This window comes from Ovis canadensis, chromosome 2, assembly GCF_042477335.2.
Source record: "Ovis canadensis isolate MfBH-ARS-UI-01 breed Bighorn chromosome 2, ARS-UI_OviCan_v2, whole genome shotgun sequence".
NCBI classification, from domain to species: domain Eukaryota; kingdom Metazoa; phylum Chordata; class Mammalia; order Artiodactyla; family Bovidae; genus Ovis; species Ovis canadensis.
The window spans coordinates 96,489,111-96,515,098 of NC_091246.1; the positions used below are offsets into that span (position 1 = coordinate 96,489,111).

Below are 25,988 nucleotides of genomic sequence, written 5' to 3' on the forward strand. Positions count from 1 at the left end.
AGCAGATGCAGTGAGCCTAGAAGGACGCCGCAGCAGCTGAGGATGGAAGTGAGGGTGGTGTGGCTCTGGCAGGGGCAGCAGAGGGGCAGAAGAGACGCTTCAGAGGTAGAGAAAGTGGGATGCGGCCACTCTGAGATGAGAGGGCTCACCAGGGGATTCCCTGGTGGCCCAGTGGTTAGGACTCAGCGCTTTTGCTGTGGCCCCAGGGTTTAATCCCTGCTCAGAGAACGAAGATCCCACAAGCCATGTGGCACAGCCAAAGAAAAACCCTTGCATTCTAAACAGACGAATGAGTAAATACGTAAAAATGTTAAAAGAAAGAGTGTGCCGGGGGAGATGATGGCAGTGCCCAGGTTTTTTGGTTTAAGTAGGGAAAAATCACCATCTGAGGGGGCTGTTGGGAGTTTACTGTGCTGCAGGGGAAAATGGGGGCCAGGACGGGGAATCAAGTGTTTGTTCATTCTCAGGGCGGGGTAGGGGCAAGGAATCAAAGCTGTTAGCAAAGAAATTAATGCTGGCCTGTGAGAAGCAGGTAAAGTCAGCAGGTAACTGCCTGATATTATGTACGCTCAGTTGTGACTCTTTGTGACCCGTGGACTGTAGCCTACCAGGCTCCTCTGTCCCTGGGACTCTCCAAGCAAGAATACTGGAGTGGGTTGTCATTTCCCCTCCTCCAGGGGATCTTCCCAACCCAGGGACGGAACCCAAGTCGCTTATGTATCCTTCATTGGCACTAGGATTCTTTACCGCTAGCGCCACCTGGGAAGCCCCAGCTGCTTGAACGGAGGTCCTAAAAAGGCAGAAGAGTCGTCACAGACATGCCTCTTGAGCCAGCGAGCTCCAGCTAAGTTAAGAAGTGAAGGTCAGAAGTGGGTGTTTGTAATGGAAACTTCATAATCAACAGCTTCTCTCTATCAGGTTGTATTTAACAAATACACATTGAACTGAATATCCCACCTTTCTACTGATTTGGCACCAGCTCAGCTTGTCAAATAAATGAAACAGAACCACCAGATACTCACCTTTATGACTCAACACTCGGCCAAAGCGGTAGTGACATCCCTCTGTCCTGCTGTGCCTGCCTGTAGAAGTCACACCATAGACCTTCCCACATTGACAGCACGTCTTCCTAGAAGCTGAAACAGGAGAATTATTCCTGAAGAGATGGCAGGAAAAACGAGGACCTGAGTGCAGGGCCTTGCCTCTGCATTCCTGATCCTGGCTCGAGAACAGACTCAGTGTGATCACGAGGTACCAGGAAAAGGGACAGGGCTGTGTGAAGGAGTGCTCACAGGCGAGCCATCTCCTGCATCAGGAATGACGTGGCTCGAAACAGGCCTCCTCCTGACTGACTCCAGAGGCAACCCTCCACCAGGCAGCTGTGGTGTCAGCACCACAATCTGACTGTCACCAACTTGAACTGTCATCTACTCTAGCACATAGTTGGAGAAGGGAATGGCTTCCTACTCCAGTATTCCTGCCTGGGGAATTCCATGGGGCTACAGTCCAAGAGGTCGCAAAGAGCTGGCCATGACTGAGCGAATTTCACTTTCACTAGGACCTAGTAACTCCTGAATTAGGACCCGTGCCTTCCTTTTAGACACAGAGATCTGTTTGTTTATTAAGTCACTGAGAGTATATCTGGGCTTTTTCACTAGACCCATTTCTGTTTTATATTTTTTGCTCATGTCCATGTGACATGTGGGACCTTAGATCCCCAACCAGGGATCGAACCCGAACACCCTGCACTGGACCAGCACGGAAGTCCCTAACCCATTTATGAATACTTGTTTTTATTAATAACCCTCAGGCTGGTTCTGATGGTGATGATGATGGTGACAACTCTTATTTGAGAGCCTTTTATGAGATTATGAAGCAAGCACTGTGCCAAGCAGTTCAGCCGCACAGTTTTAACTGACTCTCATAAGAACCTGATGGGGGTAGCGACCATCATCTCAGTAGAGGCTGGGAGGGTCACTTGTGACTGAGCCAACATCCCGGCCCAGATCTGCCCAACTTCCTCCTTCAGAGTCCAGGTTCTTAACTATTAAGTGTACTGCCTGCCAATGAGAGGATTTAAAGAAAAGGCAAAACAAATGGTGAAAATAATCCCAAGACAGAAGTTCCAAAGATGTAAAACATGAAGATAAATATCTTCTAACCAATGAAAAATATTTATATAAGTGCATTTCAAACTCTGATGGACCTAAGATTTGACAGTTGTGTTAATATTAAATACTCCCTTGCTATCTCTTTTTTGCAAGGGGAGGAAATAGGTACAAATATATTAACTAACTATGCCCAGTATTTGGAAAAAATATAAAATAATAAGAGTAATTATAAGTCTTTTTATAAGAATTCCTAGTGAAAGGGTATGAAGTGTACAAAACACAGCACTGCCTACATGTGTACAGGGGTGCGTATGAAGCAGGAGCTTCAGAGTCAGACTCCTTAGGTTCAAATCCTGGTTCTACCACTTACTTTCTGAGTAACCGCTGGTAAATAATTTGACCTCCCTAACCCTTAGTTTCCTCACTGGTATAAAGGGAGGTGGTAGCAGTACATGCCTGAAATGGTTACTAAGAAGATTTCGTAAAATTGACTAGGTACATAAAGCACTTACAGACTAGGAACAAAATGAAACAGGAAGGAAACTCAAATGGAAGGCAGCCATGCTTTCCCCTGCAGTTTAATGACGCTGGCCGCAACTCTCGTGTCCACTGGAAAATATCGGAACATTGGGACTCTTACGGCTCCAGTCTCAGTACACAGAAAGGGTCATGTTCAGATCTGTATACTTACGATCATTTACACGAGTTTTTGTCATGCCTGGGGTTAAAAGAATACTTCCTGGTTTTTCAGGGTTGGGCTGGGGGTAGTTATTTTCACGTAACTGTTCTTCAGTTAGAAGGTAGTCTTTAAGATGTCTGTAGAGCATAATTCCTGTGAGTCCTAAGAGAAAAAGAAAAGCCATTCAATACAATTTAAATGGCATTTTTTCCTTTGTTTAAGAGACGGTAAGGTTAGAGTCTATCAACCCTTTTGGATATGAAATAGCAGAATTCTGATTCACGTTAAGTAAGATGATATGTACCCTTTAACAACAACAAATCAATACTGTCCCCTGGACCACGTGATGTCCTAAGCTTTGAGCAACAGACGGGAAAGTAAGAATTACATCAGTAGTAGCTGGTGCATATTAAACACACCAAAAACCACTCTAAGGACATTGATTTAAATTTTACATTAGAGAGTTCCTTGGCTGGCCCAGTGCTTAAGACTCTGCACTCTCAGTACAGTGGGTGTGGATTCAGTCCCTGGTAAGGAAAACGAGGATCCTGCATGCCTGCCATGAGGCACAGCCAAAAAATGGAAAAAAAAAAAAAAAGAAGTTTTAAAAATAAAAAAATGTGAAATCTAAATAAATAAAAATAAACTTTATATTAACCCAGAATGGCAAGTGAACTGACTTCATTTTTACAGATGAGTTAAATGAGGTTCAGAAAAATAATGACACAGGACCAAGTCACACAGCACAGTTGACAAAACAAGGTTTTCTGGTTTGAAATCTTGCTTAACATATCCTTAATATTTACTCAGATAAGAATAGTACAAAAGCTTATAAGTAGGAGATGATGGGGGAAATTATCACTAGGGCAAAAGAGTTCAGGTTCAAAAAGAATCTCTTTCCAACATCAGTAACCCAGTACCAGATGCCCTCACTCTAATGAACTCTCAAGGTTACTTTATTTCTAAAAACTCAGGCAGAATTTACAAGACACTCTTCAGCAAACTCTTTTGTAAAAGGAAAAATCCTTTTGTTATGAGAAGGACTGGGAGATTCTAAAAGCACCAACATTGTTTCAATCCTTACATTGGAGACTTTTTCTAACGAGAAGCACAGCCATCTGGTTTTAATAAAAACACAATCAAATTCAAATATTTTCTCTACCTTCTTTCTTGTTATAAATTCAGATTTTGAGGCTGTATTCAGACCCACTGATTGGAATCTGCATTTTTAGGAAGATTCCCAGGTATTCCAATGCAGGTAGAATTTGAAAATTTAAGCAGCACTACTTACTGACTAGACATACATTAACTACAAAAAAAAAAGTTGAGAATTCAACTCAAATATTATTTAAAACTCCACTTATTCACCCCCAATTTACACTAATTTTTATAAAGGATATACACGTACAAAGTATGCAGTGGATCCTTCATAACAATTTAAAAGCTGTAGTAAACCAAATTTCAGTTCACTTCAGTCGCTCAGTCGTGTCCGACTCTTTGCGACCCCATGAATCGCAGCACGCCAGGCCTCCCTGTTCATCACCAACTCCCGGAGTTCACTCAGACTCACATCCATCGAGTCAGTGATGCCATCCAACCATCTCATCCTCAGTCGTCCCCTTCTCCTCCTGCCCCCAAATTCCGCCCAGCATCAGAGTCTTTTCCAATGAGTCAACTCTTCACATGAGGTGGCCAAAGTACTGGAGTTGCAGCTTTAGCATCATTCCTTCCAAAGAAATCCCAGGGCTGATCTTCAGAATGGACTGGTTGGATCTCCTTGCAGTCCAAGGGACTCTCAAGAGTCTTCTCCAACACCACAGTTCAAAAGCATCAATTCTTTGGCACTCTGCCTTCTTCACAGTCCAACTCTCACATCCATACATGACCACTGGAAAAACCACAGCCTTGCCTAGACGGACCTTTGTTGGCAAAGTAACGTCTCTGCTTTTGAATATGCTATTTAGGTTGGTCATAACTTTTCTTCCAAGGAGTAAGCGTCTTTTAATTTCATGGCTGCAATCACCATCTGCAGTGATTTTGGAGCCCCAAAAATAAAGTCTGACACTGTTTCCACTGTTTCCCCATCTATTTCCCATGAAGTGATGGGACCAGATGCCATGATCTTCATTTTCTGAATGTTGAGCTTTAAGCCAAATTTTTCACTCTCCATTTTCACTTTCATCAAGAGGCTTTTGAGTTCCTCTTCACTTTCTGCCATAAGGGTAGTGTCATCTGCATATCTGAGGTTATTGATATTTCTCCCAGCAATCTTGATTCCAGCTTGTGCTTCTTCCAGCCCAGCGTTTCTCAAGATGTACTCTTCATATAAGTTAAATAAGCAGGGTGACAATATATATACAGCCTTGACGTACTCCTTTTCCTATTTGGAACCATTCTGTTGTTCCATGTCCAGTTCTAACTGTTGCTTTCTGACCTGCATATAGGTTTCTTAAGAGGCAGGTCAGGTGGTCTGGTATTCCATCTCTTTCAGAATTTTCCACAGTTTATTGTGATCCACACAGTCAAAGGCTTTAACATAGTCAATAAAGCAGAAATAGATGTTTTTCTGAAACTCTCTTGCTTTTTTGATGATCCAGCAGATGTTGGCAGTTTGATCTCTGGTTCCTCTGCCTTTTCTAAAACCAGCTTGAACATCTGGAAGTTCACGGTTCACATACTGCTGAAGCCTGGCTTGGAGAATTTTGAGCATTACTTTACTAGCATGTGAGATGAGTGCAATTGTGCGGTAGTTTGAGCATTCTTTGGCATTGCCTTTCTTTGGGATTGGAATGAAAACTGACCTTTTCCAGTCCTGTGGCCACTGCTGAGTTTTCCAAATTTGCTGGCATATTGAATACAGCACTTTCACAGCATCATCTTTCAGGATTTGAAATAGCTCAACTGGAATTCCATCACCTCCACTAGCTTTGTTCGTAGTGATGCTTTCTAAGGCCCACTTGACTTCACATTCCAGGATGTCTGGCTCTAGATGAGTGATCACACCATCATGATTATCTGGGTCGTGAAGATCTTTTTTGTATAGTTCTTCTGTGTGTTCTTGCCACCTCTTCTTAATATCTTCTGCTTCTGTTACGTCCATACCATTTCTGTCCTTTATCGAGCTCATCTTTGCATGAAATGTTCCCTTGGTATCTCTAATTTTCTTTGAAGAGATCTCTAGTCTTTCCCATTCTGTTCTTTTCCTCTATTTCTTTGCATTGATTGCTGAGGAAGGCTTTCTTATCTCTTCTTGCTATTCTTTGGAACTCTGCATTCAGATGCTTATATCTTTCCTTTTCTCCTTTGCTTTTCACTTCTCTTCTTTTCACAGCTATTTGTAAGGCCTCCTCAGACAGCCATTTTGCTTTTTTGCATTTCCTTTCCATTGGGATGATCTTGATCCCTGTCTCCTGTACGATGTCACAAACCTCCGTCCATAGTACATCAGGCACTCTATCTATCTGATCTAGTCCCTTAAATCTATTTCTCACTTCCACTGTATAATCATAAGAGATTTGATTTAGGTCATACCTGAATGGTCTAGTGGTTTTCCTTACTTTCTTCAATTTAAGTCTGAATTTGGCAATAAAAATTTACTTTCCCTTTAAGGTCACAATTACAAAGGCATATCGTTATCACAGTACGCTTACCATTTTTTGTTTCATTCCTTTTCAATCCAGTTGTCTTATTATCGTTACTGCTTCCAGACATATCTAAAACACACAAGAACTTTTCTCCTGAGATGATGAATTACTTTTGTTTACTGCATAAAAACACACAGAACATAAAAATGTCTCTAGGGTAGTAAGATATTTCATTTTATTTTAAAACATCCACCAACCCTTGAGAACAACCATCTTCAGAATCAATTCCAAACTGGGAAAAAGTTAAATCTACTCAACTACTAAAAAGGTCAGGGTATCACATCTGCTAAAATGAATACATTTTGACTCCTGGATAGAGTATGTTTAAATTTGAGCCATTTGAGTAACCAAATCTGTTGGTTGATCTGTATTATAGATTCCATATAAGGGAATGGGTTTTACATCATCATTTAAGACAACTGTAACAGCTTGCAAACCATCTCTATTTTCACTGGGAATATTTACATTATGTATTTAGACCTGCATGTTCTATTTCTATGTGCTATATTTACCATGAGAAAAAGGGAGAAAAGCTAGAATGCCACGAAAATATTAATCTAAGAGATCTTGTATTTTAATACATCCATTTATGTCTACTTAAAGTATTATACATTAAAAAAAATGCCATAAAGAAATGGTCACTGATGAACAGTTTTTATATTCGTGAGAATGGAATAGCCTTTCAAAGCATGACACAAAACCTAGAAGCCAGAAGGGATTGACTACGTTTTGAAAATAACTTCTATATTATAAAAAAAAACTTTATAAATAAGGCTGACACACAAGTGACAAATTGAGGAAAATATCTGCAGCAAATTAAAAGAGAATATGCAAAAGGCTGTCCCAAAGGAACAGGACAATTTAAAAAGCGGAAGTGGGGGCAGAAGGATGCAAAGAGCAAATTTATAAAAAGAGAAATAAGGGTCTTCAACTTCATAGTAATTAAAAATATTAAGATAACTGTTTTTTCCTTTTTACTATATCTTCACACTTTGAAACAGGATAGATGAGAAAGTTTGGCAAAGTGAAAGGAAAACCATGTACTTCATTACTGGTAGGGAAATTAAATGGGCAAACCCTTTCTGGGGTGGTTAACAATATTCACCAATTTTAAACATGCAGACAGACCTTTTCTGCTAGCACCAGCTCAGGTTTAAATAAGTGCACATATATTTATCACAGAGTTTATACTCAAAAAATGTGAGCAATCTAAATATCCAAAAGTGTTTGGTTGATCTATATTAGAGATTCCGTATAATGGAATATTAACAATATAAGTTCTATACAATATAGAGTTCATGCAGTCAATAAAAAGCATGATATAGATCTAAATATGAACATGGATTGCAGATTAACTGACTAAAGACTTTTATGATACCTAAGTAAGAAAATTGAGACATATTATACATAAAATGAGTGTAATCATTAATATTATACACATCTCTGTAGTCATGGAAAGAAGGGTCGGTATGAGAGATCTGGAAGACAGCTGTCTTTGTTTTGTTTTGTTTTAAAAAAGATGTTTTTCTGTATTATTTGAACTCATTGCCATGTATTCTCAATGGGTATCATACTGTTTCCAAAGGAGTAAAATTGGCTCTTGAGGAATGAGAAAAATCTTAGATATCACAATGGTATGTGGCTCTCAAAAACCCAACTCGACTGACAAAATATTATCACTCAGTATTTAATTGTACTGGGGGAGGTAGAAAAAATATGTTTAGTAGGGGGACAATAATGCTTTTTAAAAGTTGAGAACTACTGTTCCGCATGGAAGTGAGTTATTTTTATATTCAGAAATCAAATATAAATATATCAGTGATAATCTCATCAGTGAGGTTATATTTACATGTCTAATTTCAAATCTAACTGGTTATTTTCAACAACAAAAAATGCCACCTGCACATTTTACTCCAGAGAATATTTAAAACATACACTTTTTTGAATATCTAAAAATAACCCTGCTAATGAAGAAGACACGTTCAGTGTTAGGTGTTAATCACAAGTGTTTATCTTACTATTTAATTGAAAAGAAATTACCTTGGTCTCTCAGCTTCTTAAGAGTATTTATTGCCATGTTCACATACATATTTTGACTGCTATAGTGTTCATCAATGACTTTTTCTTCTATTTTAGCCTAAATCACAAAGTGAATAATTAAATGAAAATATTAAATCCAAACTCTATGAAGAATAAATGTCATCTGCAACAGATGGATAAATATGACAAAATACTTACCTGACTCAAGGGATGGAGGGAAATGGTGCCACAAATAAAGATAGCTTATTTTACATTTTTGTGTTTATATTTTCTGAGAAGAAAAAATACTAAACTTAATCCCATGAAGCTAATCCGAGAGCCAGGCACTTATCTTCATAAATTAAAGACCACTGTATTTTTGTAGAGTGTGCGTGGTGCAAAGCTTCCTCAAGCCTCAATGTCATGAACTCATTTGATTCTCAATGAACAGAGAATCTACTGTAACAGGGACACATACTGTTATAGTATTCTCATTTCAAACGTGAGGAAACTAAGGCTCAAAGTGACTAAATAACTTGCTTAAGATCACACAGCAAAGGAAAGGCATGGTCCTCTTTTCATTATCTTTCTTCTATTAGTTACTTTCCTAAACCCCTTAATTACTATTTTTATACCACAACTCAATGTGACAGGTCAATAAGAAGGGATAAAATGAAAGAACCAAGTAAACAGTAATAACTTGTATATTTTATTAATAATTTATTGTGTACCTAGTATTACAGGTTTGGTATACATTTGTTAAATGTTTTCTCACTTAATCTTCATTGTGATTCTATGAGGATCACCAATTTATATGAGGAAATGGAGGCTCAAGAAAAGTCACTGTCTTGCCTACTACTGCTGAGCTGCAAATTGAATCTACGTGTGCCCAGGTGCCCAAGAAAAGACTCTCCTCACTACAGTAAATCATCACAGAGAGACCACTGTGGGGGTTTGGAGAGAGGACCTAAAGATAGGACAGAGATGCTGAAAAAGACAAAGCTGGAAGAAAAGGGGTAACGTTTCTCTTAGAGAGGCTCTTTTTGGTTTCTCTTCGACATTATTCTTTAACATACACAGAATCCCAGAGGTTGACAGACTTTTGCAATGGCAAGACAAGAACATTCCCACAAAAACAATAAAAAATACTGGTGAAATAACTAATCCAACCATTTCAAAACTCTGAAAATTAACCAAAGCCAAAAAAAAAAAACCCTAAAAATTGTCTAAGAGAAACTTTGAACCTCAGTAAGACAGTGTGGTCTCCACCATTTTAGCTTCAGGCTGTTCCCACCCCCTTCTCTCCCCCAGCTTAGTAGCATCATAGCTGCAAAATAAATAAATAAATAAATAATAGGAGCCTGGTAGCCAACAGAAAGGACAAGCCTCTTTCAGAGCTACATTAAAACATCATCCCTAGAGCACAGTCAATATTTTGTATGAACAACCAGCTCTCTGGAAAAATCTCTATTCTCAGAGGGCAGTCAGTATTTGATTTGACACAGAACTCAGCTTATTAGAGGAAAAATAAAAAAAACCTATCCCTCCCGAGTTCAATGTTCAAACTACACACAATTGCAGTCACTTCATATGCTGCTGCTGCTGCTGCTAAGTCGCTTCAGTCGTCTCCGACTCTGTGCGACCCCAGAGACGGCCTCCCACCAGGCTCCCCGGTCCCTGGGATTCTCCAGGCAAGAATACTGGAGTGGGTTGCCATTTCCTTCTCCAATGCATGAAAGTGAAAAGTGAAAGTGAAGTTGCTCAGTCATGTCCGACTGTTAGCGACCTCATGGATTGCAGCCTACCAGGCTCCTCCATCCATGGGATTTTCCAGGCAAGAGTACTGGAGTGGGGTGCCATCGCCTTCTACGACTTTACATGCTAACAAGGTAATAATGCTCAAAATCCTTCAAGCTAGACATCAACAGTACACGAACCAAGAACCTCCAGATTCAGAAAAGGCAGAGGAACTAGATATCAAATTGCCAGCGTCTGTTGGGTCATAGAAAAACCAAGGGAGTTCCAGAAAAGCATCTACTTCACTTCACTGACTATGCTAAAGCATTTGACTGTCTGGATCGCAACAGACTGGAAAATTCTGAAAGAGATGAGAATATCAGACCAATGTACCTGCCTCCTGAAAAACCTGTATGCAAGTCAAGAAGCAATAGTTAGAACCAGACATGGAACAACATGGTTCAAAATTGGCAAAGGAGTATATATATTGTCACCCTGGTTATTTAACTTATGTGCAGAGTACATCATGCAAAGTGCTGGACTGGATGAAGTTCAAACTAGAATTTAGATTGCTAGGAGAAATATCAATAACCTCAGATATGCAAATGACACCACCCGTATGGCAGAAAGTGAAGAGGAACTAAAGAGTCTCTTGATGAAAGTGAAAGAGGAGAGTGAAAAAGCTAGCTTAAAACTCAGCACTCAAAAAATTAAGATCATGGCATCCAGTTCCATCACTTCACAGCAAATAGATAGGGAAACAATGAAAACAGTGAAAGACTTTATTTTCTTGGGCTCCAAAATCACTGCAGATGGTGACTGCAGTCATGAAATTAAAAGACACTTGCTCCCTGGAAGAAAAGCTATGGCCAATCAAGACAGCCTTTTAAAAGGCAGAGACATCACTTTGTCAACAAAGGTCCGTACGGTCAAAACTATGGTTTTTCATGTACAAATGTGAGAGCTGGACCATAAAAAATGCTGAGAGTCGAAGAATTGATACTTTTGAACTGTGGTGTTAGAGGAGACTCTTGAAAGTCCCTTGGACTGCATGGAGATCAAACCCGTTAATCCTAAGGGAAATCAACCCTGAATATTCACTGGAATGACTTGCCGAAGCAGAAGCTTCAATTCTTTGGCCACGTGATGCAACAAGCTGACTCACTGGAAAAGACCCTGATGCTGGGAAAGACTGAGGGCAAGAGGAGAACGGGGCGACAGAGGGTGAGACGGGTGGATGGCATCATCAGCTGAATGGTTGCGAGTTTGAACAGAGAGATAGTGAAGGACAAGGAAGCCTGGCGTGCTGCAGTCCAAAGGGTCACAAAGAATCGGACACAACTGAGTGAACGGACGGCAACAACAACCCCCTGGAGTATTCTCAAATCAGTAGCACCTGGGTGGCAACAGGGCAGCTACCTGAGGCTATGATTTCAGCTGGGTAAACAAGAACCTGACTAGAAATTTAAAAGGAAATCTTGGGGAAACCAGAGGACCACAAGAGACTTTGAAAAGCTCTGACGTATTTCTAGGGCATAAAAGGTGACCCAAGAAAGATTTGGAAAAGAGAAGTTCCCATTAACTCATTAACAGCTGGCCTTGAAACCCTGCACGAAATGGAAGTAAAAGCTAAGACCGTCTTATAAACAACAACGAGTCTGAAGGTATGCCTTCTCACAAAGATCCCCTAGGCATTTTAAGTCACTGGCTGATAACTAAATTGTGTTGATACAGGGTGACTCCTGAAATTAAAAGCGAAGTGAAAGTCACTCAGTCGTGTCTGACTCTTTGTGACCCCATGGACTACACAGTCCACGGAATTCTCCAGGCCAGAATACTGGAGTGGGTAGCCTATCCTTCTCCAGCGGATCTTCCTGACCCAGGAATCGAACTGGGGTCTACTGCGCTGCAGGCAGATTCTTTACCAACTGAGCTATCAGGGAAGCCCAGATTAAAACTAAAAGAATTTTTTAAATGCCACCAGAGAACTTAGTATCCATACACTGGAAAGAATATAGAATCTACAAGATTATATCAGAAAAAAACAGTAAACAAGTAAGAAGCAACAAGAAAAAAATTAACAAAAACCTAGCAAAAAATAAAGATCTATCTGCTGTTAGATTTATTTCAATACATTATTTAACTGAATAGTTTTCTACAGAAAGTCATGGGACATGTAAAGAAGCAGGAAAATCTATCACAAACAGGAAAAAAAAGCAGCCAAGAGAAAATGTTCTTCAGAAAGCCCAAATTTTGGACTTAACAGACACAGACTTTTGGTCTTTTAAAGAAAAAAACAATAAAGGACAGAAACAGTAGAGACCTAGTAGAAACTGAAGAGATCAAGAAGAGATGGAAAGAATACACAGAACTGTACGAAAAAAATCTTAATGAACCGGATAACCGAATGGTATGGTCAGTCACCCAGAGCCAGACATTCTGGAGTGTGAAGTGAGGTGGGCCTTAGGAAGCTCCACTGTCCACAAAGCAGGTGGATGCAAAGGAATTTCAGTAGAGCTATTCAAAACCCTAAGAGATAATGCTATCGAAGTGTTACACTCAATATGTCAGGAAATCTGGAAGACCCAGAAGTGGCCACAGGACTGAAACTCTGGCCACAGGAAAAGGTCAATCCTCATCCCAATTTCCAAGAAGGGCAGTACTAAAGAATGTTCAAATCAGTGGACAATTCCACTCATCTCCTCATGCTTAAAATCTTGCATGTTAGGCTTCTGCATTATGCAAACCAAGAATTCCCAGACATCCAAGCAGGGTTTAGAAAAGGCAGAGGAACCAGAGATCAAATTGTCAACATTCACTGGATCACATAGAAAGCTAGGGAGTTCCAGAAAAACGTCTACCTCTGTTTCACCGACTATGATAAAGCCTTTGACTGTGTGGATCATAACAAACCGTGGAAAGCTCTTACAGAGATGGGAATATCAGACCATCTTACCCGTCTTCTGAGAAACTTGTATGTAGATCAATTAGCAAGAGTTAGAACCCTGTATGGAACAACTGATTGGTTCAGGATTAAGAAAGAAGTACGATGGTACTGTCTGTTGTCACTCTGTTTATTTAACCTATACGCTGAGCACATCATGAGTTACAAGCTGGAATCAAGATTGCTAGGAGAAACATCAACAACTTCAAATATGCAGATGATACCACTCTAATGGCAGAAAGTGAAGAGGAACTGAAGAGCCTCTTGATGAGGGTGAAGGAGGAGAGTGAAAGAGCTGGCTGAAAACCGAATATTAAAAAAAACTAAGATCATGGCATTCAGCCCCATCAGTTCATGGCAAATAGAAGGGGAAAAGGTGGAAGTAGTGACAGATTTCCTCTCCTGGGCTTTCAGATCACTGTGAATGGTGACTGTGGGCATGAAATCAGAAGATGATTGCTTCTTGGCAGGAAAGCTATGACAAACCTATAGACACTGTGTTGAAAAGCAGAGACATTGCTCTGCTGACAAAGGTCTGTATGATAAAGGCTATGGTCTTCCCCGTGGTCACATATGGTTATGAGAGCTGGACTGTAAAGAAGGCAGAACACCAAAGAACTGATGCCTTCAAACTGCGGTGCTGGAGAAGACTCCTATGAGTCCCTTGGACAGTGAGGAGATCAAACCAGTCAATCTTAAAGGAAATCAACCCTGAACATTCATTGGAAGGACTGATGCTGAAGCTGAAACTCCAGTATTGTAGTCACCTTGAGAGGGTAACAGGCAGGAAGGCCAGGGGTCTCCAAACGGAGGAAATAGCCTGCAAGTGTCAGACATTTTTATCTCTCTTAAGCAGCAGGAGGAAAGAAACTAGCAATATTTTCTCCTTCTCTATACAAATTTAAAAGGAGGTTTCTCTTAAAATACTGTGTTGCCATAATGACACCTGGTTTCACCTGAAGTTAACTATTCTCAAACCTAGAGATAACCAATGCATTTCTCTTATGGAAATGTTTGTCTTAAGCTATGCTAATGTGCTATACATTTACCCCAAACTCTGTCTTCAAGTTGGTTCTACCTCTTGGCTCAGAACCTACTTGACAAACCAGTATGTTATACTCAGATATTGTTGTCCTAATCTATGTAAACAAAACTATTTGTATGGTCATCTGTCCTTCTACAAGATTCAAAGTTAATCATTTTATGGCCCAGGATGAACCATTTGGTGCCAAGATTATCCCAAAATGCACCTTACAGGTGAGGGGCCTGGTGCCATTCTGAGTTTTAAGACATTCCTTTCATTAACAGACTGCTAGTGACTATATAACATCCAGCTGAAGACTAGCAGGGGGGCATCTGCCCCCTTCTGATGCCTATGTCAGAAGCTTTCTCTATCTCCTTTACACTTTAATAAAACTTTATTACACAAAAGCTCTGAGCAATCAAGCCTCGTCTCTGGCCCCAGATTGAATTCTTCTCCTCCGGAGGCCAAGAATCCCAGCATCTTTGCATGATTCAACCACAACCTTTCAACCTGATGCTAACAGGCAACTCAGTGGAAAAGTCCCTGATGGTGGGAAAGATTGAGGGCAGAAGGAGAAAAGGGCATCAGAAGATGAGATGGTTGGATGGCATCACCAATGCAATGGACATGAATTTGGGCAAATTCTGGGATATGGTGAGGGACAGGGAGGACTGGCGTGCTATGGTCCATGGGGTCACAAAGAACTGGACACAACTGGATGACTGAGGAACAAAAGACACATACTTTAAATCAGCTATTGTAAATATGTTTAAAAATTAATGGAACAATATCTAGAGAATTAAAAGAAAGTGAAAATTATGTTTCATCAAATAGGTAGTACCAATAAAGAGAAATAGAAAAATAATCAAAGTTCTGGTGTTAAAAGGTGCAAGAATTACACAAACAAGTCACTGTAGGGATTCAGCTACAGACATAAGCTAGCAGAATAAACAGTGACCCTAAAGACAAATCAATAGATTATTCAGTTTGTGGATAAGAAAAAAGAACCAAGAAAAATCAACAGCATGTCAGATGTCTGTGGGACACCATCAAAGAGACCTATATACACATAATGTGAGTTGCACAGAAAGAGAAAGGAGCAGAAAATACTAAAGAAAGAATTGTCTTAAACTTCCTGAATATTACATAAAATATTCATCCATACATCCATGATGCTCAACAAACTGCAAGCAGAATTTATTTACAGAGAGTTACACCTAGACATGCCACAGTCAAACTGATCAAAGCCAAAGACAAAAAGAAAATCTTGAAAGTATTAACAGAAAAATGGCATCGTGTTTAAAGAATCCTTAATAAGATAAAAGCTGACTTCTCATCAGAAACCATGAAAACAGTGAAATGACACCTCTAAGTGTTGAAAGAAAAAAACTAAGAATTAACCAAGAATTAACCAAGAATTCTATATCCAGCTAAACTCTGCTTTACAATGAAGAGGAAATTAAGACATTCCCAGATAAACCCAGAGGTCACTAGTGGTAAAGAAGCCACCTGCCAATGCAGGACATGTAAGAGACGTGGGCTCGATCCCTGGGTCGAGAAGATCCCCTGAAGGAGGGCAAGGCAATCCACTTGAGTATTCTTTCCTGGAGAATCCCATGGACAGAGGAGCCTGGTGGGCTACAGCCCACAGGGTCACAAAGAACTGCACAAAACTGAAGTGAATTAGCACGCACAGATAAACTCTGATGGAATCTGTCACTAGCAGACCTATCTTGCAAGAAATGCTAAAGGGATTCTTTAAGTCTGAAAAGGACAGTAAAAGGTAATTTGAATCCACACGAATAAATGAAGAACACTGGTAAATGTAATTCCACAGGAAAATATACCAAAGAATAAATATGTTTTTATAATCTCTAAGCGATGATAAAATAAAGCAAGAATTATAAAACTGAACTATAGGTTTATAATATATGATGCAATTTATATGACAGTAGTGTTTAAAAAGGAATGACAGAAAGAGAGATTTACAAGAGCAATTTTCTGAATACTACTGAAATTCAGTTAGTTTTAATTTGAACTAGATTGTCACAAATTAAAATGGTAACTGTAATCCTCACTATAAACAGTAAGAACACAATTCAAAAGATATAATCAAAGAGATGACCTGGGCAATTAAACAGTAAACTAGAAAATATTTAACACAAAAGAAAGCAACAATTGTAGCAGAAATAAAAAGAAAAATCACACAGTAAAATCCTATTAGTTATTAGTCACTGAATTAAATGTAAATAGATTAAACACTCCATTTACATTTGGAAGAATTGGGGAAAAATATGAGTCAACTATATGCTGTCTACAAGACACACACTAAACTCAAAGACCAAAGAGGTTGAAAGCAAAAGGAAGCAAATTGAGATACTCTGTAAGCATTAATTCAAAGATATTTGGAGCAGCTATACCAACATCAGACAATCTAATCTTTAAAACAGAAGCTGTTACTAGAGACAAAGAAATATATTTTATAATGGTAGGAGGGTCAATCCATTAGGAAGACAAAATGATTATAAACAAGCACACATCTTACACCAAAATGCACAAAGCAAAACTGACAGAACCGAGTAAACAGTAATTCAACAATCAATTGGAGACTTCAATACCACACTTTCAATAAAAGATACAAGTCATTAAACCAAGAAAAAGTGCAACGCTTCAACTATGAAGTGATTATACCTCATAGACATCTATGGAATACTTCACACAGCAAGAAAATACATCGACTTCTAAGAAAATGCATATACTTTTCAAGTACACATAGAATATTTTCTAGCGCAGATCATAAAACATTTTCATAGAGCAGTTAAGTCATAAAGCAATCCTCAGTAAATTTGAAAGGACTAATACCATACAAAGAATGTTCTCTGACCCCAATGGTACTATACTATAGACAGCAGAATATTTAAGAAATTCATAAATAAGTGGAAATTAAATTACATATTCCTAAATAACAAACAGATGAAAGAAGAAATAAAAGGAAACAATTCTTTAAGATGAATGAAAATGGAAACACAACATGCAACTTACAGGATGCGCCTAAAATAATGCTTAGAGTAAAAACAATACTGTAAAGCGCTATAGTAAAAGATTTCCAATCAGTTACTTTGCCTTCCACCTTAAGAAACTAGAATTTTAATGGGAAACTAAACCCAAAGAAAGCAAAAGGAGTCAAATAATAAACACCAGAGTGGAAGTAAAATAAAGAATTAAAGGAGAGGGAGAAAGGAGGGAGGTTCGATAGACAGGGGACATATGTATACCTATTGATTCAAGTTGATGTACGGCAGAAACCAATACAATATTACAAGCAACTATCATTCAATTAAAAATAAACTTTAAAAAATAACTAAAAATAGAGACAATCAACAAAACTAAAAGTTGAATTCTTTGAAAAGATCAACCAAATTGATACAAGTTTAGCTAGACTGACCAAAAATGAGAAGACTCAAATTATTAAAATCAATAATGAAAGAAGACATCACTATAGAACTTGCAGAAATAGAGAGAGTCATAAAGGAATACTATAAGCAACTATATGCCGATATATTAGAAAATTTAAATGAAATTGAGAAAGGGCATGTACAAAAACCCAACAGTTACTATTGTACTTAAGAAAAATGGAAAGCTTTCCCTCCTAACATGAGTAACTTTAAAAAAGATTAAAACACATAGGAATCAACTTAACAAAGGCACTTCAAGACTTGTACTCTGAAAAAATACAAAAAACTGTTGAAAGGAATTAAAGAAGATCTAAATAAATGTAAAGGCATTTCACGTTCATGGTTCTAAGACTGAATATTGTTAAATGGTAATACTCCACAAATTGATCCACTGATTCAAAACAACCTCTATCAAAATCCTAACTCAATATTTTTGAGAAATATAAGCTGATCCTAAAAGTTACATGGATAGGCCAGGGACCAAAATGGTGCTGAAAGAGAACAACAAATTTAAAGACCTCACACTTTCAATTTCAATACTTACTACAAAGCTTCAGTAATTAAAACTGTATGCTGCTGCTGCTGCTGCTGCTAAGTCGCTTCAGTTGTGTCCAACTCTGTGCGACTCCATAGACGGCAGCCCACTAGGCTCCCCCGTCCCTGGGATTCTCCAGGCAAGAACACTGGAGTGGGTTGCCATTTCCTTCTCCAAGGCATGAAAGTGAAAAGTGAAAGTGAAGTCGCTCAGTCGTGTCCGACTCTTAGCGACCTCATGGACTGCAGCCCACCAGGCTCCTCTGTCCATGGGATTTTCCAGGCAAGAGTACTGGAGTGGGGTGCCATTGCCTTCAGTACTAGCATGAACAGAAATAGAGATCAATGGAATGGAATCATAGAAAAAATTTATGGTCAGTTACACTGCGTTTCAACAGAAGAAATAAAAAAATTAATTGAGGGAAAAAACAATCTTTGGGATAAGTGATGCTATGAAACTGGATATCCACATTCAAAAGAGTGAAGTTGGACCTCTACCTCACACATTATGCAAAAATCAATTCTAAACAATCATACACTTAAGTATAAAACTATAACTCTCAGCCTCTTAGAAAAAAAATAACTTTGTGACTTAGTTATCTTCTAAAGGATACTAAGACCACAAGAAAAATAAATTAGAATACATCATGGTGAAAAGCTTTGTGCTGCAACTGATAACATCAAGAAAGTGAGAAGAAAACTCACAGACAGAACTTTTGCTAATGTTTATCAAAGAGATCTGTATCCAGAATACGTAAAGCGGGCTTCCCTGGTGGCTCAGCTGGTAAAGAATCTGTCTGCAATGCAGGAGACTTGGATTAGATCCCTGGGTTGGGAAGATCCCCTGGAGATGGGAACGGCTACCAACTCCAGTATTCTGGCCTGGAGAATTCCATGGACTGTATAGTCAGTGGGGTCACAAAGAGTCGGACATGGCTGAGCGACTTTCACTTCACTATCAGCTATAAAGTTCTTTCCCGTATTGATCTGAAATCTGCCTCTTCGTGCACTCAGCCATGGTGCGTTTTAACATTACCTTCTTTTCCATTTGTCTTCCAGTTGCGCTGAGTCTTTGCTGCTGCATGACTGCTGCTCCTTAGCTGCAGCAAGCAGGGGCTATGCTCTCATTTTGGCGGCTTCTCTCGTTGCAGAGCTCAGGCTCTAGAGCACAGGTTCGGTAGCTGTGGCACAGGCTTAGTTGCTGTAAGGCACGCGGGATCTTTCTGGATTAGGGACTGAACTCATGTCTCCTGCATTTGCAGGCATATTCTTTACCACTGGGCCACCAGGGAAGCCCACACATGGTGTCTAGAGGGAGGGGGCATATGTATACCTATAGCTGATTCATGTTGGTGTATGGCAGAAACCATCACAATATTGTAAAGTAACTATCCCCCAATTTAAAAGAAAATTTAATTAAAATAAATAACTAAAAATAACCTCCAGAGTCATCTGAATTTGCCTCAGAAGGGCAGCACAAAGCCCAAGTCTAGTGCTCAGACATGTGTTTAACAGTGTTTTAAACAGAGATTTTAAAATAGAAAGTATTGAAAGATGAGAAATCTGTAAATTCTGAACTTGAATTTCCAAACTGCAGTAATCAGATGGAGCTGAGAAGTGTCTGCTTGCCTTTAGATGGGACTCACTCTATCTAGAACGGGCTTCCCCGTGGCTCAGTGGTAAAGAATCCGCCTGCCAAGCAGGAGACGTGGGTTCACTCCCTTGGTCTGGAAGATGCCCTCAAGAAGGAAAAGGCAACCCACTCCAGTATTCTTGCCTGGGAAATCCTATGGGCAGAGGAGCCTGGTGGGCTACAGTCCGTGGGTAACAAGAGAGTCAGATGCGAATGAGCCACTGATCAACAACGACTCTATCTAGTAAGCCACAGCCCTCACCTCTCCACACTGGATTTTTAAAAAGTGCATGGGGTAGCAACTATAGCTATTGCCACTGATTTGAAAGGTTTCAATCTGGTTAAAAAAAAAAAAATTTGAGTAGCAACTACAGAGAATTCCAGAAAAAAAAAAATCTGCTTTATTGATTACACCAAAGCCTTTGTGTGGATTACAACAAACTATAAAATTCTTCAAGAGATGGGAATGTCAGACAGCCTGACCTTCCTCCTGAGAAATCTGTATGCAGGACAAGAAGCAACAGATAGAAATGGACATGGAATTAACAGATTGGCTCCAAATCAGGAAAGAAGTACATCAAGGCTGTATATTGTCACCCTGTTTATTTAACTTCTATGCAGAGGACATCATGTGAAATGCCGGGCTGGATGAAGCACAAGCTGGAATCAAGACTGATGGGAGAAATGTCAATAACCTCAGATATGCAGATGACACCATCCTTGTGGCAGAAAGTGAAGAGGAACTAAAAAGCCTTTTGATGAAAGTAAAAGAAGAGAGTGAAAAAGCTGGCTTAAAACTCAACATTCAAAAAACAAAGATCATGGCATCTGGTCCCATTACTTCATGGCAAATAGATGGAGAAACAATGGAAACAGTGACAGACTATCTTCTTGGGCTCTAAAATCACTGCAGATGGTGACTGCAGTCATGAAATTAAAAGACACGTGCTCCATGGAAGAAAAGCTTTGACCAACCTAGACAGTATATTAAAAAGCAGAGACATTACTTTACTGACAAAGGTCCATAAAGTCAAAGCTATGGTTTCTCCAGTAGTCATGTATGGATGTGAGAGCTGAACCATAAAGAAAGCTGAGCGCTGAAGAATTGATGCTTTTGAACTGCGGTGTTGGAGAAGACTCTTGACAGTCCCTTGGACTGCAAGGAAATCAAGCCAGTTAATCCCAAAGGAAATCAGTCCTGAATATTCATTGGAAGGACTGATGCTGAACCTGAAACTCCAATACTTTGGCCACCTGATGTAAAAAGAACTGACTCATTGGAAAAGACCCTGATGCTGGGAAAGATTGAGTGTAGGAGGAGAAGGGAGCGACAGAGAATGAGATGGTTGGATGACATCACCGACTCTTATGGACACGAGTTTGAGTAAACTCCAGGAGTTGGTGATGGACAGGGAACTCTGGTGTGCTGCAGTTCATGGGGTCACAAAGAGTCAGACATGACTGAGCAACTGAAATGAACTGACTGAACTACAAACACAGATGCTGCAAGAAGCCAGGCATGGCTGATGAATGAGCACAGCAGGTGTATGTAATAGGGAGTGGTGAAGACTGTGGCTCACCAGACAGCATATAAAGTCGGGAGACCCAACTCAGATTCATATACTACTGGCCTAGATAGAAATTCATAGGATGAAGACAGCTTTTATCAATAAAAGTTACCAGAGTACTTTTTACAGCTCTCTCAGGTGGCACTAGTGGTAAAGAACCTGCCTGCAATGCAGGAGACTTAAGGGACGCGGGTTCAATCCCTGGGTTGGGAAGGGCCCCTGGCGGAGGAAATGGCAACACACTCCAGTCTTGCCTGGGGAAGCCCATGGACAGAGAAGTCTGGTGGGCTACAGTCCATGGGATTGCAAGGGGTCAGACGTAACTGAAGTGACTTAGCACGCACACAAGATCAGAGAAGCCATTCAAGACAGAAGGAAAACCCAGGCCCACAGCCTGGCTTCAAAAAAGCAGTGGAGATAAACTTAGTAAATTTCTTTGGTAATTGTGCCCCCATGAGTCCCTCATTCAGTGCAATCATTACTGAGAGAGAGAGTGTGTGTTTTCAGATATATTATGTAGTACTGACCGTCTTAAATGCCCATCCTCTGTTTATAAACTTTCAAATACTTCTCAAAAAAGAGGTTGACATAACATTGTCTTACTTCATCAGGAACTTTGAATGCGGATTCTGATGCTCCTAAAGCCTGCTTCTGATGAGCCACCTTGTATTTCACCATCCTTATAAATCTAAAATTACTGATTAGAGGAAAAAAGAATACGTGTGTTTTCTGTTTAACATTCCAACCATGTGTCCAGGGGTAAAGCTATCTTAGGTGAGCTTTATGTCAAAATTAAATTTAAAAATTATTTCAAGTTTTAAATTCATTAAAAGTAGAATAAAGGCAAGGTATAAATTATCTATACTCACAAAAGAGGAAGTGAGAGGGCTGCCTATATGTCCAGCATTTTTATTTAAACTTTTTATTTTGTAATGGAGTAGAGCCGATTATGGAGAATGGTAACCCACTCTGGTATTTTTGCCTGCGAAATCGTGTGGACAGAGGAGTCTGACAGGCTACAGTCCATGGGGTCGCACAGGGTCAGGCATGACTGAGCAGAGCTGATTAACAACGTGAGAGTCTCAGGTGTGTCCACCATTATTAAGGCTGATCTGATTACCCATCTAACCCCTCTGCTGCTTCCACATCCAGATGAGGTCCTCAGATCAGCCTGTAGGAAGGTGGGTAGTTCATCATTCTTAAAACAAATATATATTCTAATGCCTTTCAGTTACCATGGCATTGAGAAAATGTGTTTGGACTTAAAATTTATGAAAGATCCATGCATATTCAATATTAAAATGACCACAACTAGGGGCTTCCCTGGTGGCTCAGTGGTAAAGCACACACGTGCAATGCAAGAGACATGGGTTCGATCCCTGATCCAGGAAGGTCCCACGTGCTGTGGGGCAACTACGCCTAGGCACCACAACTGTTAAGCCCACGTTCTGGAGCCCACAGGCCACAACTCCTGAAGCCCGCACACCTAGAGCCCACGTTCTGCAATAAGAGGAACCACGGCAGTGAGAAGCCTGCCCAGCGCAGCTAGAGAGAAGCCCCTGCTCACCGCAACTAGCGAAGAGCTCGTGCAGCAACAAAGCCCCAGCCCAGCCAAAAATAAATAAACAAAAATTCAATGATCCCAGCCAGAAACAAGGTGAGCATTCCTTCTGAAGGACTTCAAGAGACTGTGGGAATTCGAGGGTGAGTTAATCTACCTCACTTTTAGGGATGGGGAAAGCCTTAAAACTGACAGTTTCCTGACAAGGAATACTTGGTAAAAGGAAAAAAAAATCACTGCCACAAGTAAGGGAAAAATGACTAAAGATGTAAGGCTATACTATCTTATTACGTGTGGGCATTATTTTCTGAAGGTCTGTCTTTCTCTGTCACATACCCCAGTATCTCACTCACATACTTACACATATACACCCCTCACTTCATGTGCCTTGAAAGGCATATTCCAATGTCCATCTCTGCTCTGAAAAAAATCTGAGATGGCTTAATCATAGCTATAGATGTAAGATGCTTCCCAGGTGGTTCCGTGGTAAAGAATCCACCTGCCAATGCAGGAGACTTGGGGGGTTTGATCCCTGGGTTGGGAGGATCCCCTGGAGCATGAAATGGCAACCCACTCTGGTATTCTTGCCTGGGAAATCCCATGGACAGAGGATCCTGAAGGGCTACGGTCTATAGTGTCACAGAGAGTCAGACATGACTGAGCCACTGAGCACGCACACAGGTCTGAAAAATATACGCCTAACATTTCCAAGGATGCACGTGTGCACATTCAGCTGCTCAGTCATGTACGACTCAGCAATTCCATGGAATGCAGCCTGCCAGGATAGCCAAATTAACTGAAAGTGACAAACGGGCATAAGTAACTATTTAAAGGTCACCCAAAAAGGTTGAAATTTCTCTCAGGAGAAGTTTGGCATTTATCTGAATTAGAGATTTTTCAAGAGAGAAGAATACAGCCACTCTCTAAGGGGATCAATATGTGGGCAGGATAAGACTGTTTTAGAGAGAAAGTTCTGGTCCTCAGACTGAATTTATAGTACCTTAACAGGAAAAGAGGCAATAATTTTCACAGGAATGTGTGATCTGTTTGGCTTTGCAATTGGATTTTCCTTTGAAGGAACTACATCCTCATGAAGGCTGCTTGATGTACATGAATTTTCTAAGAAGTTCAAAATGAATGAGAGAAAAAGGAAAATGTATATTTTAATGGCATTAGTCTCAGATGATTTGAGTTTATTTTAATCAACTCAGAATTTCACGATGTTTTGCTTATAGGCTTGAGATATTAATATATATTCTTCCCTTGAAGGAAAAAAAAAATGCGAACACAAAAGGACTCCAAATGACCAACTCCAGGATAACCTAGAAGAGCAAATTTAATTTATAAAGCAACTTGCTTCATGTAAGAAGGCATGCAAAATATGACTATTTATTGCCTAGCATATAAACATCATGCTAATCATACTATTTCATGTAAAGCTTTAGATGATATAATTGGTAATATATAGACTTTATAGAAAATGTTTTTTATTTTATTTTTTTAAGCTTTAGAGTAGTTTATTTTTTTTATTTTTTTTATTTTTTAAATTTTAAAATCTTTAATTCTTACATGCGTTCCCAAACATGAACCCCCCTCCCACCTCCCTCCCCAAGAAAATGTTTTTTAAAATAAAGTAAAATTTCATCTATTAAATAATTGGCTAAGAAAAGATTTTCTCATACCTCCTAAGGCTTTCCTCTGGCTCTGAGAGGCTGGACATACCAAGGTATTTTTCTTCTGTTCTGAAGTGGCAGGATCAAAAGCCTGCCCATCCTTAACGGCAGTCATTGTCTGCGCTACTTGTTGTTGGGTCTGAAAGATCCCCAGTGTGACTAATTAGCAACAAGATTAGTCCCTTGAAAAGACTAGTGATCTGTTTTCAGGTTGATACCTATAAACATCAACATAATACAAAGAAAACTGATTTTAAAAATTGATAAGATGGATAATTTCAAGTTCCTCTTCACACAAAAGCTCTTTGGAAATGCCTACATTTATGATACTACATGGGCCTCCCAGGTGGCTCAGTGGTTAAGAACCCAGTCTGCCAATGCAGGAGACCCAGGTTCGATTCGATCCTTGGGTCAGGAAGGTCTCCTGGAGAAGGGAATGGCAACCCACTCCAGTGTTCTTGCCTGAAGAATGCCATGGACAGAGGAGCCTGGACAGAGCCCTGGGGTTGCAAAGAGTCAGACATGACTAAGGGAACATGCGTGAATAACACTATATGTGCTCTAATACACAAATAACTGGAGTATACCCCGAAATAAATTGAAATAACAAAACTGAGCAACTATTTAAGCATCTAAGAAATTTTTCTTGACATAAGAAAGAAAATAAAATCTTATAAGAAAAAGACACTTGGTCTGCAGGTTGAAGTGTTAATAAGACATTCTACTCAAGTTACCGGAATTCAAAGTTAAGAAAAGAATCCTCTAAATAGCCAGGCAAACGCATCAGGTGACCCACACCAGGAGTAATAGCAAAGTAGCCTCAGACTCCTCCACAGCAACGTTCATTACTAGACGGGAACATATCACAGAATGTTCAGCTTCACTAGTAATCAAAGAAATGTTATACAAAATAAGGAAACAAAATTTCACTCAGATTTACAGGTTAAAAAAAAAATAATATCCACTTTCTATAAGGTTAGTGGGGAGGGAACTCTGAGCACTGTAGGACTGTAAACTGTTACAACCCTTCTAGAAGGCAAAATGGCAAAATATTTTTTAAACGATAAATTTATCTTCTTTTGTCCAGTTACTTCCATGTGTAAGAATTTATTTTTTAAAAAAGTCACTGATGAAACCAACAATCATTTAAATATAAGAATCTGGAGAGATACTATATAGCACAGTAAAATGAAAACTATAAATATCACAATGTAATATTTGCAATGAACAGGAAACAAGATTAGCCTCCAGCAAGACTTTTTTCATAAGACAGAAGGGGAGTGAAACTAGTTTAGTAAATATCGATAGTATCTGGCTCTGGACTAGGCAAGCATTCACTATCTCCAGTTCATGGACATGGGAAATGAAACACAAAGAAATTAAATATTTGTTCAAGGACATTCAAC

The 25,988-nt window shown here is 39.6% G+C and overlaps 1 protein-coding gene across 1 annotated transcript in view; it reads right to left on the reverse strand.

Annotated features, from left to right (window-relative positions):
* LOC138432395 (uncharacterized) overlaps positions 1 to 25,988 on the reverse strand; it is a 42,591-nt gene that overhangs the window by 13,751 nt on the left and 2,852 nt on the right. Inside the window, exons 2-5 of the mRNA XM_069573738.1 lie at positions 8,475 to 8,571; positions 6,441 to 6,503; positions 2,803 to 2,952; positions 1,023 to 1,136 (exon numbers count right to left, since the gene is read on the reverse strand). Coding sequence (XP_069429839.1) covers positions 1,023 to 1,136; positions 2,803 to 2,952; positions 6,441 to 6,503; positions 8,475 to 8,571 — 424 coding nt within the window. The remainder of the gene's footprint in view (positions 1 to 1,022; positions 1,137 to 2,802; positions 2,953 to 6,440; positions 6,504 to 8,474; positions 8,572 to 25,988) is intronic.